General features: G+C 27.6%; 1 protein-coding gene across 1 annotated transcript; it reads right to left on the bottom strand.

Annotated features, from left to right (window-relative positions):
• Positions 1-1,164: 1,164 nt before the first annotated feature.
• Positions 1,165-1,945, bottom strand: LOC108731902 (uncharacterized). The gene is made up of 4 exons (XM_018462463.1): positions 1,757-1,945; positions 1,522-1,590; positions 1,324-1,413; positions 1,165-1,236 (listed from the first exon to the last, which is right to left on the bottom strand). Exons 1-4 carry the CDS (start codon positions 1,943-1,945, stop codon positions 1,165-1,167), a joined length of 420 nt encoding a protein of 139 aa, XP_018317965.1.
• Positions 1,946-15,996: the final 14,051 nt, after the last annotated feature.

Here is a 15,996-nt window from a genome sequence, read left to right as displayed (position 1 = left end):
TGTGATACAAAGTCGAGTGAGTTCACATTCAAAATATGTTGTGCGGTTAAAGGATGCGGAAATTATCATCATAAGACAAAAAATGAGTCGGATTGAAAGGCATGCTTAGCATACATTCGAATTTCGCGCTTAATGATGACGTATGGTTGCTACATATTTTGATTGGACAGTTGGCGTGGCCATGCGCAAGAGCATACCCTTATACTTCTACCATGGTTATTATAATCCTGCCTCACCGGTCGGGCTCTAGAGGCTAGCCCCCGGCTAGATATTCCATCTTGGCATCCTTCTGCATAATTCTGTCTAGCGCCTAGATGAAATACTAGGTAACGCCCGGCTAGATTTCTGATACTAGCGTGCCACGACCTTCCTCACGGGGCCTAATATAGAACATTGGAATGTCCAGACATTTCCACTCGGGCTACGAAATCTCTATTAACTAATGTATAATGTAGTTTCTTAGCAGAGTATAGTCACCTCCTGTATTTTTACCCCAGTGGCGCAAAAAATTTGAATTATTAAAAAATGTTATTTTATTTGAATATTGTTTAATATAATTTTTTCTTCTTTCATAACTACTTTTCACGAACTTTTAGATATGTGTGCAATTCTATCGAAAAATAATAATAAAATTATATTAATATAATGATATTAATTAAAATCTTAGTTCTTCAGATATATGTATAGTGTCATAATAAATTATTGAACGTTTATTCCATTTTATATTGTCTTCTTGTTTATTTTATTTTATTTACAGAAAAAATGATTAAATCCACATTTATAATGTTTTCATATGTAATTCGAAAAACAATCAGTAATATACAACATGTTAATAACAGTGATTTTAATTGGAGTATAAAAACATCTCAGGTGACTGTAGGTAAACATAAAAAACACATGATTACTCCCGTCTTTATAATTAAAAGGATCGTACAAAAACAAAATGAACAAGAAATATTAAATATCTTTTATTTATCTTTTTTATTGCATAAAACATTATTAGTTTTTCTTCACATTTTAATTTTCTCTTTCAAAGCTTATATTGGATTAAATCCAGGAACATTGAATTAAATCCAGAAGACATTATACATACAATGCATTTTGTAAATCACATTATATCGTATACAGATTATCATTACATTATTTACAAATTTTGTAATAATCTCATATAAATTTTTGCTTATTTACTCGTGCTTGTAATATTAAAACTACAACAGTCGCAACAGATGTGATAAACTAAAATTATAAAGACAACTTATGAGTTCTTTTTTAAATATATGTCACAAATTTGTAGTGCATAGTTATATGATAAATTTAACGTACCCCGTGAAGAAATTTGAAACCAAATTGGAAAAGTCCAATTCCGCAGAATCTAAGAGGGGCATGAACTATTCGTAATGAAAATTGTGACATCTATGTAAAAAATGTATTACTTTAATGCGTGTCTTTTGACTTTTGTATTTACTTGTACTTTTAATATTTTCGATAATAATTTTAACGAATTTATATTTTAAAACTTACGATTTCACGAATTTCAATATCACAAGTGACGTATGATATTCTATTTAATAAATCTGCTGTTACATTTGCCTGAAATTGTAATGTATTGTAAATGTAAAATTATTAAAGAATGTAATTAAAGAAACTTCTAATTTAATTTTAAAACTATATGTCAATAATAATCTTTGAATTTGTTTATGTATTGTAAACAATTTTTAAATTAACGTTTTTTGAAATTTAAAGTAATTTGACTTACCTTGGTGGTGACTGTTTCGCACATATAATTAATGAGCAGAAATTTAAAAATATTAGTAGTCAAGCAGATCATATGAAAGACAATGGTCATTATTTTAGATTTTACATAATTGTTGATAAGTATTGGGTACAAAATTTCGCGCAAGTCATTCGCTATCCAACCAAAATAGCATGCCATTTTGATAGTCATTTGGATTCCAAATATTGAGTCTATTTCGTGAGATATTTTGCGCAGCTCTAAGTAAAGGTGTCTGGACATGCATACATAAATTATGTTTTATTTTACGTATACTATTATTTATAAACATTACATTTTTTCCATAATGTTACCATCATACATAGTGATCCACATTATGCATTTGCTGCTTAATGGTTTTGAAAATCTGCCTTGGTGAGGATGTATTCTGTTATTGTCCCAAGCCCGTGTTATTTTGCGTTTTTGAGTTTTCATCAAATTTTGAATATGTTCATTGATTTGATCAAACTTTAATCCTATGTATCTGAATACAAAAAAAAGATGAAAATTTAATTATACATATAATCGGAACTAGTATCTGCATTGTATTCGTACTTTTAAATTTTTCACTTCGGAAGTTGTGAAATGTTCTTGCATTACTATTTAGTTTTATACAGGATGTTTCATGAATGTATGTTAGTAACTGTATGTTAGTTACTGTAAAATAAATTTATATACTACAATAAGTAAAAAACGTCATATAAATATATGTCCTACATACCTTAGTTCTCAAGTTATGGATGATTAAGAAAATGTTCGAAATGCCTGCCTTGTGCGTCAAAACATGCTACTGCATGCCTTAGCATTGAGTTCCGCACTCGTTCAAAAATACCAGGTATTCTTCGAATAATCTCAAATCCATTTCGTATCCTTTCTCGCAGATCATCCACATTGTTTTCTGATTTGAATACACAATAGATTTTAAATGGTCCCAAAAATAAGAATCTAAAATCTATGGATTGAGATCAAGAGATCGTGGTGGCCATGGGGTGGTTCCACCTGCCCTATCCATCGGTTTGCGAAGATGTTAGGAATATCCTCACTTCAAAATGAAAATAAATAGGCGAATCGTGCATGAACCACAAGTTTTGCCTGATAGCCAGGACTGTCATGACTGCTTGAAATTCTGTCCGATTTGTATTGATAGATATTGTTTGAAAACATAGCGTTTTCGAGTGGTTTGAATCTGACCTGGTTCGGTTAACCCATGTTTGACCTGAAAGTATCATAACGTCTAATTAGAAATCAAAGTAAAGCATGTGACGTCATCGATCCGACCCGAATTAGGTTCAAATCTACTCCATTCGAAAACGCTATTAGATAACGTCGAGTCATGTTGTACAATAGCGTATGACGCAGAAGGTGGGCATTTCGAACATTTTCCTTAATCATCCATAACTTAAAAACTAAAGTATATAGGACATATGTTCATATGATGTTTTTTACTTACTTTAGTGTATAAATTTACCTCCTAAAGTATTGAGATGTTTTTATGAAACACCCTGTATATTTACATGAATAATTATGCCATAAAATAAACATATAATTGTAAATATATGTAAAAAAGATGTACTAACTCGAGGATACTTGCATTAGTCAAATCACCCATAAAATTAATATGAAAACAATAATCTCGTAGAAAGCTGAAGTATACAGTTGATGTAATGTTGCCGTCATTTTCTTTTTTCAATTTTAAAGCTGAGCTGTACGTCATTAATGTAACTGTGACGATCCATCCTAAGGCATACCACATTACTTTTCTGCGTAGCTTGTCATAATCTGTCATTGTTCCCAACTTAAGCAATGTGTTGTCGATAATATCAAGTTTCTTCAAACAATTTTGGAATTTCTATCACCAGAATAGAATATGAAATAGATAGATAAATATTATGGTAAATATTCCAGTTAGAGGAGTTAGCTCCTGTCACTTTGACATATTGTCAAGATCATGATCTTGAGTGACCTTCAGAAGATTTTAGTCATTGTTTGTTAAAAGGTTATTAACAAATATTGATTATTATAATATAAACATATGTAATTGTGTAAATAGATAAGAATATGTTTACTTTTAATAATTAGGTATATTATAACAATTACTTTTTATTAATAATATTAAGAATATTATGGCAATTTGTTACCTTGTTATGGTATATTTCGAACATGATTGACAATATCGTCACAAGAATTTCTAGACGATGACCAATATAGTCCGCGAAGGACATATACTCATAAAAAGAAGTAAATGCACATAATGTGAGGAAACAGTAAACTGACCAAATCAACAGTATATATATCGCACTAAACAATAGTCTTGAATGATTAAGTATGGCAATTTTTAAACCAAATACGTAACTCATTATTAAAAGTGGCATTAAAATCGTACGAATACTTTTAGTCATCGCGCATGTAGTTTTTATTTCAAACTGTGCTTTTGTTGATCAGTTGGAAGTATAAATTGAATCGAATGGTAACGATAGTATAAATGCAATTTCAGTTAAAACACTTAGGAATATTGAAATAATTATAGCCTCTATACTACAATTTATGCTCCATTATTTATTGAAACTTATGGATAGATGATAGATATATTTTTATTTTTACTCATGTACGTTGATACATAAAAACTATGGGGAGGGCTCCGTTTGCCTACAAAACGATTGCCTACAACTTGGTTTGTACACAGCAATATCACACACAGCGTATTGCACACACGACAATATTACACACAGCGTATTGCGCACATGACAATAGTGCACACAGCACATTGCACACGCGACATTATTGCACACAGTGTATTGCACACAGGACATTATTGCAATCGTTTTGTAAGCAAACGGGATCCTGCCAAAACTATGAATATTCTGACAATTTTGTTTTTTATATTTTCGTCTGTTCTTTGTAATACATATAAGAGTGTCATCAAACAGTATCAATTTTAATTGCGATTGCAGTTATAACAAATACATAAATAATGCATAAATATTATAAACACATTGCAATTAAGTGAATTGCTTTTCTATATTATGTATAAAAACGTATGCAACGATGTTCCCAGATAGCAAAGCCCGCGGAGGCAGATTTTGAGTAGAACATGCTACCAATCTTTGATTGCAGAAAGGCAGCAAATTGCACATAAAGTTTGTACTATTTGCCAATGTTAGCAAACTGCTGTTAGAAATAGGACAAAGCCTGTTGACATGTTTTGCCAGAAGATGTACTGCAGAAACTGAGGGAAATTTTGCAGCTTTTGTTTCTGCTGTCAGTCTGCTGTTAGCAAACTGCTGTCAGTCTGCCGTCAGATTCTCTATACGGATAGATCTTGTTTGGCTTCTGCCACTAATCTGCTGGTATAATATGTCAGCAGGCTCTGTCGACAGATTCATAGTCAAATGCGGATACAAATGACTATGATTTTGTAAATGGGAATTTGATGGAATTGGCTGCCAATTTGCCCGCAAACTGCTAGAATTTTGCAATCAGATTTGTAGTAAGAGATTCGTAGAGAGATAATAATCTATATAAAATCATAATAAAATCTTTATATTCATTGCATAAAATGCGATTAATTATTATCTATATTTAATAATAATAAAAATTTAATAATCTTATTGCAATAATCTTATGTTAATTTTTGCTTATTTACTTGTGCTTGTAGTATTATAACTACAACAGTCGCAACAGATGTGATGAACTAAAATTAAAGACAATTTGTAAATTCTTTTTTAAATATTATTGTCACGAATTTGTAGTACGCAATTATATTAATTATAACGTACCTTGTGAAGAAATTTGAATCCAAATTGGAAAAATCCAATTCCATAATATCTAAGAGGGACATGAACTATTCGTAATGAAAATTGTGAAATCTATGTAAAAAATGTATTACTTTATTACATACATTTGATTTTTATATTTACTTGTACTTTTAATATTTACAGTAAGAATCTTATTTTAATAATTACTTTAATAATAATTTTAACGTATTTATTTTTAAACTTACGATTTCACGAATTTCAATATCACAAGTAAGATATGATGATCTATTTAATAAATCTGCTGTTGCACTTGCCTGAAAATGTAATATATGGTGAATGTAACTAAAGAAATTTCTAATTTAATTTTACGATTATATGTACATAATGTGAGGAACAGTAAACTGACCAAATCAACAGTATATATATCGCACTAAACAATAGTCTTGAATGATTAAATATGGCAATTCTTAAACCAAATACGTAACTCATTATTGAAAGTGGCATTAAAATCGTACGAATACTTTTGATCATTACACACATAATTTTTATTTCAAACTGTACTTTTGTTGATCAGTTGGTATAAATTGAACCGAATAGTGACGGTAGTAAATGCAATTTCAGTTAAAAAGCGCTTAGAAATATTAAAATAATTATAGCCTCTATACCACAATTTATGCCTCATTATTTATTGAAAGTTATGGATAGATGATGGGTATATTTTTATTTTTATTTATATACGTTGACATATAGAAAGTAGGAATATTGTTTTAACAGTTCCGTTTTTTATTTTTTCTTTTGGTTTTTATAATACATATTTAAAAGTATTATTAAACGATGTTATTGATTTCAATTGCGATTGCTATTGTAACAAATACATAAATAATTTATAGACTATCTATAAACTATTTATAACTGTTGAAAAAAATTAAAAAAATTTTTTTGTTAACAATTGTTAAACAAAAAATTAAAAAAAAATTTTTTTTCTTCGCAACATTGAAGTACTCTTGAAACCGTACAACTTTTGTGTTTAAAAAATTTTTTTCCATCTTTTATATTTCCGATGGTATTCGGCTCGAAATGGAAATATTGTTTTTTTTCAAAGGGATGCTTCTTAAACATGAATTAACGCACGTATAAAAAAATACGTGTCTCTTAGATTTTTGAGTTTAACAACATATTTTATGGGGAATTGAATCGATGCCGGACAGTTGGGTGATGTTCCTTGTTTATTATATTATAAGCAGTTTATTCTGCTTTATCTACATTCAAGCGCTTTGTCAAAACTTACCGGATACGCTGTATAGTGAATCTTAATGATTACTTATGAAATTATATTCAGTAGCTCGCTGTTACATTACGCTAATATGCTAATACTCAATAGTAATACTCAGCACTTATTATAACGCATTTTTACTTTCAAGTATTTCATGCAGAAGTTATGTGAATGTATATACATTCATTTGCATAGATTTTAAAATGTTTTACTTTTTTATTAATTTTGTAATCAAATACTGTTTTCTAAACAAAACTAATATTTTAAGACTATTTTTATGGAGCCACATTACTACCCATTTTTTTCTTCGAATCATTGTGCAATGTCGCCACATTTTTATAAATAATGTCCTATGTAATATCTTATGTATAAATGTTCCGTAACTTTAAGTTTAGAATCAATTGAATAACTCTTTGACGAATGTAATAGTTAAGTTTTAAATTTGAATTTTGATTATTAATCAAGTTATTGTATAAAATGTAAATGGGGGGCCATAATACCACCCCATCTCTTCTATATCACGTTTTATAATTTTATATTATAGTTACGCCCACGTAGAAATTGTCAACATTATTTAACTGGCCGAACATTGGTCCAGTATCGGTAGCCAATGTTGGGCCAGTACAGATTTAACACAGGAGTGTAACGCTACGTCGTGCTTCATTGCGCCAGTGTCGGCAGACAATCTTGTCCCAATACTGAATGATAAACGGGCCGTATGCAGGCCAGTATGGTTGGAAAACAGGTCAAGCTCTGACTGCTAGACAGACCGAGCTCTGGCTAACAGCCGGGTCATACGTGAGTCAGTATTGGTTGCGAAACAGGCCAAGCTATGACAATGAAGCACGGCGTAGTGTTACATTCCTGTGTTAAATCTGTACTGGCCCAACATTGTCACGATGGTAAACGGTACTAGCCCATGATTGGGCCGTTTTAACATTTATATGTGGGCACAGTCTACTATTATACTTGTAGATTTTTAATTTTTTCATAATACTGATATTTTATGATACCGCACTCAATATAATTTATATAAAATTTCTTATATAACGATCCACATTATGCATTTGCTGTTTTGTGATTTCGATAACGTGGGGTTCTCCCAAGTTTTTGTTATTTTATATTTACGCAGATATATCATATATGTAAGGAAAATGATAAATATCTAAATTTCTTACATAATATGTAGGTATGTGTAATTATTATATTTTTATAACATGCATTCTTTGTATTATTTTAAGAAACAATCTTACTATGTTAAATGTTTCGCCAAAAGAAATTAATAATAATCTATGTGATCTTAATATTCAAAACATCTCACGTTTTTATGACTATTTCTTTTGATAATTTATTGTTGCAAACTGTTGCAAATTATTTCTTTCGATAGTTTAATGTTGTAAAATTTATTTATTATATAATAATTTCCTTCAGAACTATCTGAATACAACCGAGATATAACATTTATTAATTAGTATAAGAGATTGTATTAAATTCTCTCTTATTTTATCATGAAACACTTCAATTATAATTGATGATAATGTGGAATTGTTCCCGTATTCGAAAATATGATGCAGCATAAAATAAAGATTTATATAAAATACTGTAATGGAATGCACAAAGTAATAGTAAGTCTACGACAATAGCAGTATGTATAGAAGACTAAATCATAGTCTAAAGTAACCTGTCAGAAACTCGACAATTCTTAAACCAAGCACATAGGTTGATTAACAGGAGTAGCAATAAAACTGTTTGAATGTTTGGTCATGGCAGATATACAATACAATAACGTTACAATTACAAACTATGATTTTTATATTTATCGGATGTTTACAATAATAGTGAATTTCCATAATTGTGATTACAGTACTTACTGTATATTTACAAATACTGATCTCGATTAAATTTTACATATTAGCTATGCAAATAAGTCTAATGATAGGTGTCGATGTAAAGCAAATGCATTCATAACCATAGAATGTCAAGTATTATTTTTACAATTAACATTTTTTAGTTAAATGAGAATACTGCATGAGAATACTGACAATGAAAAATATACGTGTGTCGTATTTTTTTTATATAAAGCAAATACACAACATAAATATTAATATTATTTTTATTATCTTATTTATTTTATATTTTTTACTTGAGTCATTATATGATATTATTGTGTATTAAAAAATATATAACAAATGAAATATGTGTGTTTTTTTAATCAGTATTAATTGACGATATGTGACAAAAAAATTAACTTTAATACACATTTAATGAATTAATGTAAATATTTACAATGTTTTTCTCAATTCAGCACCTATAAAACTTTCTTCTTGTGGAGGTGATTGTAACACAAATACTATGATCATTGCAATAAACTTCACACACTAGAAAAAATGTTATTAATTATATATTATGTTTATTTACTTTAATATATTTAAGAAAATATTTAGATAATAGGTTATTTATATTTGTGTTATATATTTTATATATATTGACAAGATTTTATTTTTGATATAACAGTTTAAATTTAAATTAACTTGTAAATCTGAAATTCATCATATTTATCGAAAGATAGCTACAAACCTCAAGAAGGAATTCGAAACCAAAATTAAAAAGACCAAACCCGGACATTTTTAATGGCCTCCATAATATTTGGAACAGAAACTGCGTGATCTGTAAATAATTATGTAATTAAAGACATTTAATTTTGTGCAAGCATACATCGCATTTACAAAAATATTGTTGCTTACAGCTTCATAAGTCTCGACATCAAAAGTAAGATTTGTTAATCTGTTTAAAAATATCTCGGCACTGTTTGCCTAATATTAACAAAATTGTATTAATGTACACATTTATTTAGATAAAAATAAAGTTATATGTATATGTATATAAATATATGTAGAGGAAAGTGAGTATGAAAAAGTCATGTTTTGAAAGGGCCACCTCACATTCTAATTAACTGAATGCAGTAAAAAATTTTACAATATTTTTATTTGATAGCGATATTCAAATTACCCAACGCCATTTAAAAAATTTCCTTAGTGAGAGGTAAAAATTACGACAAAGAGTAAATATTTCAATTTAATATTTCAATTAAATTTCCATGTCTTTTGCATTTATTTCCTATTAACTTTTAGGAAAAGTATTCCTTTTAATCGAATATGCACGCTAACTGAAAACGTAGTTAATATATTTCTTGTTTGTTTTGGTTTATCAGATATTTTGAAGTGAGATTTTTTATTATAATGTCATGAAAGATTCGAGTATTCTGAATTTTGAAAAAATCGGTTCCCAAAATATCAAATCGTTCAAGTTAGATTACAATTCAAAATATAACGACAATAACTACAATTGATGTAAGTTTTGCACTAACTGGGCTCATAAATCATGTGGTAATAGGAGGAATTTATCACAGATTTCTATAGACTGCCAACTTCGCTTCCATATTTGAAGACAAGTGCTCGGCATATTTGAGTTCACTCACTCTTACATACATGTGTAAATCATGGATAATAACGTTAGTGTTTACATAACGTTAGTTATGTCACGCGATAATCACAGACAGGACGCATATATACGCATATGTGAACTAAAATAAGAAAGCTCGGAATCAGGTTCATCTCTTTCTATCACATTAAGTCAACAATCTAGTAAATAGAAGTCTGAAATTAATTTTTTTTTATAATAAGTATTTTTGATAAAAATTGTTAAATTTTTTATTTTTCAGATATTTATTAGTTCTAAGAAAATAATTCTTGTTAAAATTTAACATATTTTGATTTTATTTGTGTTATTAGTTTATAATTTAGTACCCGGTTGTTTCGAAATCATGTTGTTTGAAAGAACCGAATTCTATTTTAAAAAAAAAGTAATTAAAATCTGTTAATAATTAAATTTTTTTTTATAAATTGATCTTATAAATTAATAAATATACTTAAGGTAAAAAGAGATTTTATTTTATAACATCAGATTTTAAATATCTTTTTTATATTTTGAAGAATACTATTCTCTTTTATATTCACTCTCCCATATACATATATACAGAAAATATTTATTATATTCTTAAATAAGTTGTAATCTTGAATAATATTGTAATATTTTACTTAAGACAAGTTTCTAAAAAAAAGATTAGAGAAAGGGGAAGAAATTTTTTTTATCATTACATATAAAAACACATAAATTGCTAATTTACTTGAATAATAAACAAACAGTAAATTATATAATTTTATTGATTATAATATATATATACATTTGCAAAGTTTATACCTTATTACAAATTCTCTCACAGATGTAATTAAAGATAATCATTTTTATGATGATGATTATAATCCAGAAATAAATATCGAATAGATTAAGCAGTTTTTCATACGTGAAATCGGCTATCATCATTGTGACATAACATTGGTATATAATTTGCACTGTGAAAACGTGAAACGCAATTACTTGCATCACCATTTGTAATCCAAATATCGTGTTTAATTCGCGTGATATCGAACATAGTTCGAGATGAATATGCCTGCGAAATGTACCTGATAAATGATATTTTAGGTCATCGCATATACTGCACAGTATAGTACTTTATTTACTTTATGCTACCGCAGCTCTCAAACTTTTATATTACACGAAGTTTTTATTACGAAAACAAATTTTATGAAGTTTATTTAATATATTGTGTTTTTGAAATCAATTTCTCTTTATTTAAAAAATAAACATGTTATCTATTTGGAATAAATATATAGGTAATAATAATTAATGTTTTTTCCATATATTAGTAAATTTCTTTAAATTTTAACTTATTATTGTATACAGTTGAGAACCGCTTTAATAATAATGCTTCCTCTACTATTCTTACATTAAAATCCATATATTTTGTTTAGATGTTTTGATAGCTATGTATCGGTGAGTCAAGGGCGAAGTAGAATTTGCCCATGCATATCCTACTTTCTTATGCTCTGCTAACTCTTGAATATACTTGTTAACATGCTCAAATTGAAATCCAATGTATCTGCATTAAATATAATGCAAAATAATGAATTTACAATTAATTTGCGGAATTATATTAAAAAATAATAATAATAAAATCGAAGGGCTACGAGCCAAAAATTTAAATTTTAATATTCAACGAAAAATACAAACATATGTTTCGACACCGATCGGATCATTATCAATGTAATAAATATAAATATAAAAACAAATTTTAAACGAGTAACATACTTTATAAAAAAAATAGAAATGATTGGAAATGTTTTTCAACCATATTTTTCTAATGAGGACTTGGTACAGCTCAATCTTGACTTACTTTTAGAACTATGATTCCCATCAGACATGAATTAAACAGAAAATTCCGCACACATGACTAATATTTTCGGATAATTAACGTTGCACATGAGACAAGATACTTGAATACCATGTATCATCGATGAATAGACAGCATTTCCAATCATTTCTATTTTTTTTTATAACCGCCAAAGTATGTTACTCGTTTAAAATTTGTTTTTATATTTATATTTATTACATTAATAATGACCCGATCGGTGTCGAAACATATGTTTGTATTTTTCGTTGAATATTAAAGTTTAAATTTTTGGCTCGTAGCCCTTCGATTTTATTATTATTGATTTGAAATTATTGGGCCATTTTCTTACTTTTATATTAAAAAATAAATAATTTTCATCTGTCTATACAATTTGCCCAATTTTTTATAATAATTCTATTAAAAAATAATATTATGTTGCAATATTATTTACGTACCTTAGCAGCATCATGTACATGAAATCATACAGAGTGTTGATATGAATGGGATGATTTCCAATAGGTGCACATATTGCCATTATGGAGTAAGATCCAGGAATATACTCATGGTACCACACATAATCGTTTATATCTATCACAAATACCAAGATGATCCAGCCAGTGATCAACCATGTAGTTTGTATCCTCAATTTTGCATAATTTTTCGAAGTTCCCAATTTTTCTATTGTGTTGTTCACAATATTTAGTTTGTCCAAACAACTTTTAAATTTCTGAAAAAATATTACAAACAGAAATACAATTATAAATAACGGTAGAAATAATTATAATATTAAATTATAATATTATTGCATATTTATAATATTAGGAATTAAATAATATTAAAGAAATGATGCAAAGAAATGGTACAAAATATATTCAAATATTGAGAATATTAGAACATTTTTGTAATACCTATCAATACTTTTTATATTTTAAATATCTCTACATTTTTACCCATTTTGTATTATATTTTATATAACTATATTTAAAGTAGTGTACTATCTATTTTTGAAAGTGTTGTATTTGTTATTCAACTTTATTAAAATGGATTTGCATTATTATCAAAATAATCTATATAACATGATGGCATAATTTTCGCATGTGTTTCCTCTTCAATATACGTGTATAAAAATATGTGAAAGAGAATGAAAAGTTCGCCTTTTTAATACTTACAAGGTAGGCCGAATGATCTTACCTTATTATAATAGAAATTAGACAACATGTACAATATTGCAAAAACCATATTAGTATAATGAAACATGGTATAGGTAAGTTCGTTTCTCCGAAGAAATATTATCATTTTGAAAGCAATGTAAGCGTAAGACAGCCACGATATCAGAATGTAGAAAATAGTGAGACAAAATCTCGGTTGATTTTGAGGATATTCAAACACTCCAAATCCACACAAGCACAATACTATCGATAGTGGTGATATAGCCGTCTGAATATCCTTCATGTCGATTTCTTAACAGGATTAACTTAAGACTTCTTACTTCATGTTATATATAGGATATGATACATTCATCTTATCATAAATATGTTATGTGTCGTAATAAAAATTACATTGACACTAACACCTCAAACACAAATGATAATTCTGTAAATTTACTAATTGCATCAGCACTTACGCAAATTAAAAAAATCGATCTGCTAGAAAAAGCCTTGTTGTTTTACAAATTAAATAGATAAAGTGATTCAAATTATAATGAAACAAGGGAAACGAAATGAAAGTAAAATATGTGCTATACGTTTGCATTCTTATTTTTTCACATTTATAGAACAATATAACATTTCTTTAATATTCCTCTTATGGATATCCTCTTGTATAATGATTATGATAAAAATGAAAAATATATAAAAAATTATACAGCAGTAACTGTATAAGTTCAACTTATATTATTTATCATTATATTATTATAAGAAAAGTCTTTAAAGATAAATTAAAATTATATAACACTGACATATATAATATTTAAAATCAGTTTTATTTAAAAATGCACACACATATTTTTCATGTATATATATTGTTATATATATTTTATTATCTGTATTATAGTACAGTTATATTTTGACAAAGCCTTTTAAAATGTGTTTTAGATAATTTGTAAAAGGACAAGAAAAAATGGGATCGTAATGAAAAATAAAACAAAAAATTATAATTTTACATAAATAAAAAAATTATAGTTAATATATTTAAAATACTTCTTTGCTTCACCAACAATAATTATATTGCATTCTATGATGATATTCTTATTAGGAAATTTTAATTTGTTTATTCTTTATTAAAAATCCACTTCCGTTTTTGTTTTGTCAGACATTTGTATAATAATAATCATAAATCCTGTAATCGTAACGACGAACTGCAAGGAAACATATAAATTTTAAAATAATCAGTAAAACAGTCAAGAAATATATATACACACACGATTATTTTAAATACAGCTTTTCTATAACGATTTACTTCCATCGTAAAAAAATGAATATACCTAACAACAAAAAATCTAAAATATTATAAAGATGTAAGATATTATGATCCATTAGGATGTAAAATGTTATTAAAAAATTTGGTCTTCTAATTTATGATATAATGTATATGAAAGTAATGTGTGTGTGAAATACGAAAAAATAAATATAAATACTAACATTTCGTAAGAGACTATTGCCAAAATAGAAGAGACCCAGTCCAGTAAATTTAAGCGGATTATACATTATTTGCAATGAAAACTGATAAATCTGCATACATATTGAATTGTTACTTTCATTTATTAAAATAATTTTTTTGAATTGCTTTTTACTATTAAATCCCTTTACCTCGTCACGAACATCAGTACATCGAAAACAATTTGTCAATTGATGAATCATTTTTTCCATTTTATTAGCCTAAAATTTAAAATTAATGTTATTATTTGTGTAGTAAATATTACAAAATATTATAAAGTAATATTGAATATTATTGAATGTTAAGAATATTATTAAGTAATATTTAATGAAATATTTTAATATAGGTGTATATATTCTTAATACGTGCATACACGTGTGTGTGTGCGTGTGCGTGTGCGTGTGCGGGTGTGTGTGTGGGTGTGCGTGTGCGTGCGCGCGCGCGCATATATATATAAGTTTAGATGAGTATAGGTACCTTAGCACTAATTTTCTCACATATGTAATTTAAACTGAAAAGTCGAGCTAAATTCACGGATATCCAGAAAATTATACTAAACCAAGTGAATGGTGAACTTAAATACTGATCTTTTGTTTGTATATGCATGAAAAAGTAAGTAAACAATCTTGCAATGTATATTAAATAAGTTGCCATTGCCATAGTCATTTGAGGTCCAAATACTGTATTTAATTTACGAGCAATTTGACATAACTCTAAGTGGAGATGTCTGTCAAAGAACAAAATTTATTAATAAAAGAATAGAAATATTTGAGAAAAGGCAAAGAAATTATTTTATTATTTTTTAAAATAAATTTTTTTAATAAATCAGATTCTGTCAAATTTTGTATGTATTATAGGAGAGAGTGATCTAAATCGGACCGTGTTCCAAATAGGACCTTTTTAATTTAAATGAATAGTGTTAAGCAGATTTGCATACTATTTATAATGTACAATAAAGTCCTTATAAGACACCGAACATGTGACAGCAGTTTGACAGTTCTCTGTCATAACATTCATAGAATATAGACGTAAATATGTATTTTCAGTTATCGTATAAAATTTTTTTTAAAGAAGGAAATCCTTGTAAATCATTATTTAAAAGGTGTTAAAAATTGAAAGATAATTGATTTAAGATAATTAAAGAGTATAGAATTCAAAAATATCAAGCATTTTGTGATTACTTTTGCGATTTATTGTAAAATTTGTTCCAAAGTTTGAAAGGACCCGTGTCCAAATCGAATAATACAGTAGA

This window comes from Mycetomoellerius zeteki, unplaced genomic scaffold (assembly GCF_001594055.1).
Source record: "Mycetomoellerius zeteki isolate Tzet28-1 unplaced genomic scaffold, Tzet1.0 scaffold102, whole genome shotgun sequence".
Taxonomy (NCBI): domain Eukaryota; kingdom Metazoa; phylum Arthropoda; class Insecta; order Hymenoptera; family Formicidae; genus Mycetomoellerius; species Mycetomoellerius zeteki.
The sequence above is the reverse complement of the archived record's forward strand: the minus strand, read 5'-3'. Positions and strand labels throughout refer to the sequence as shown.

What these genes read in the sequence shown, in the direction of transcription:
- LOC108731902 (XM_018462463.1), bottom strand. Translation starts at nt 1,945, where the DNA reads ATGACTATCAAAATGGCATGCTATTTTGGTTGGATAGCGAATGACTTG. An exon ending in ATATTGAAATTCGTGAAATC is followed by an intron (nt 1,414 to 1,521) that starts GTAAGTTTTAAA and finishes TTTTTTACATAG; the next exon opens with ATGTCACAATTTTCATTACG. An exon ending in GTTTCAAATTTCTTCACGGG is followed by an intron (nt 1,237 to 1,323) that starts GTACGTTAAATT and finishes TTATAATTTTAG; the next exon opens with TTTATCACATCTGTTGCGAC.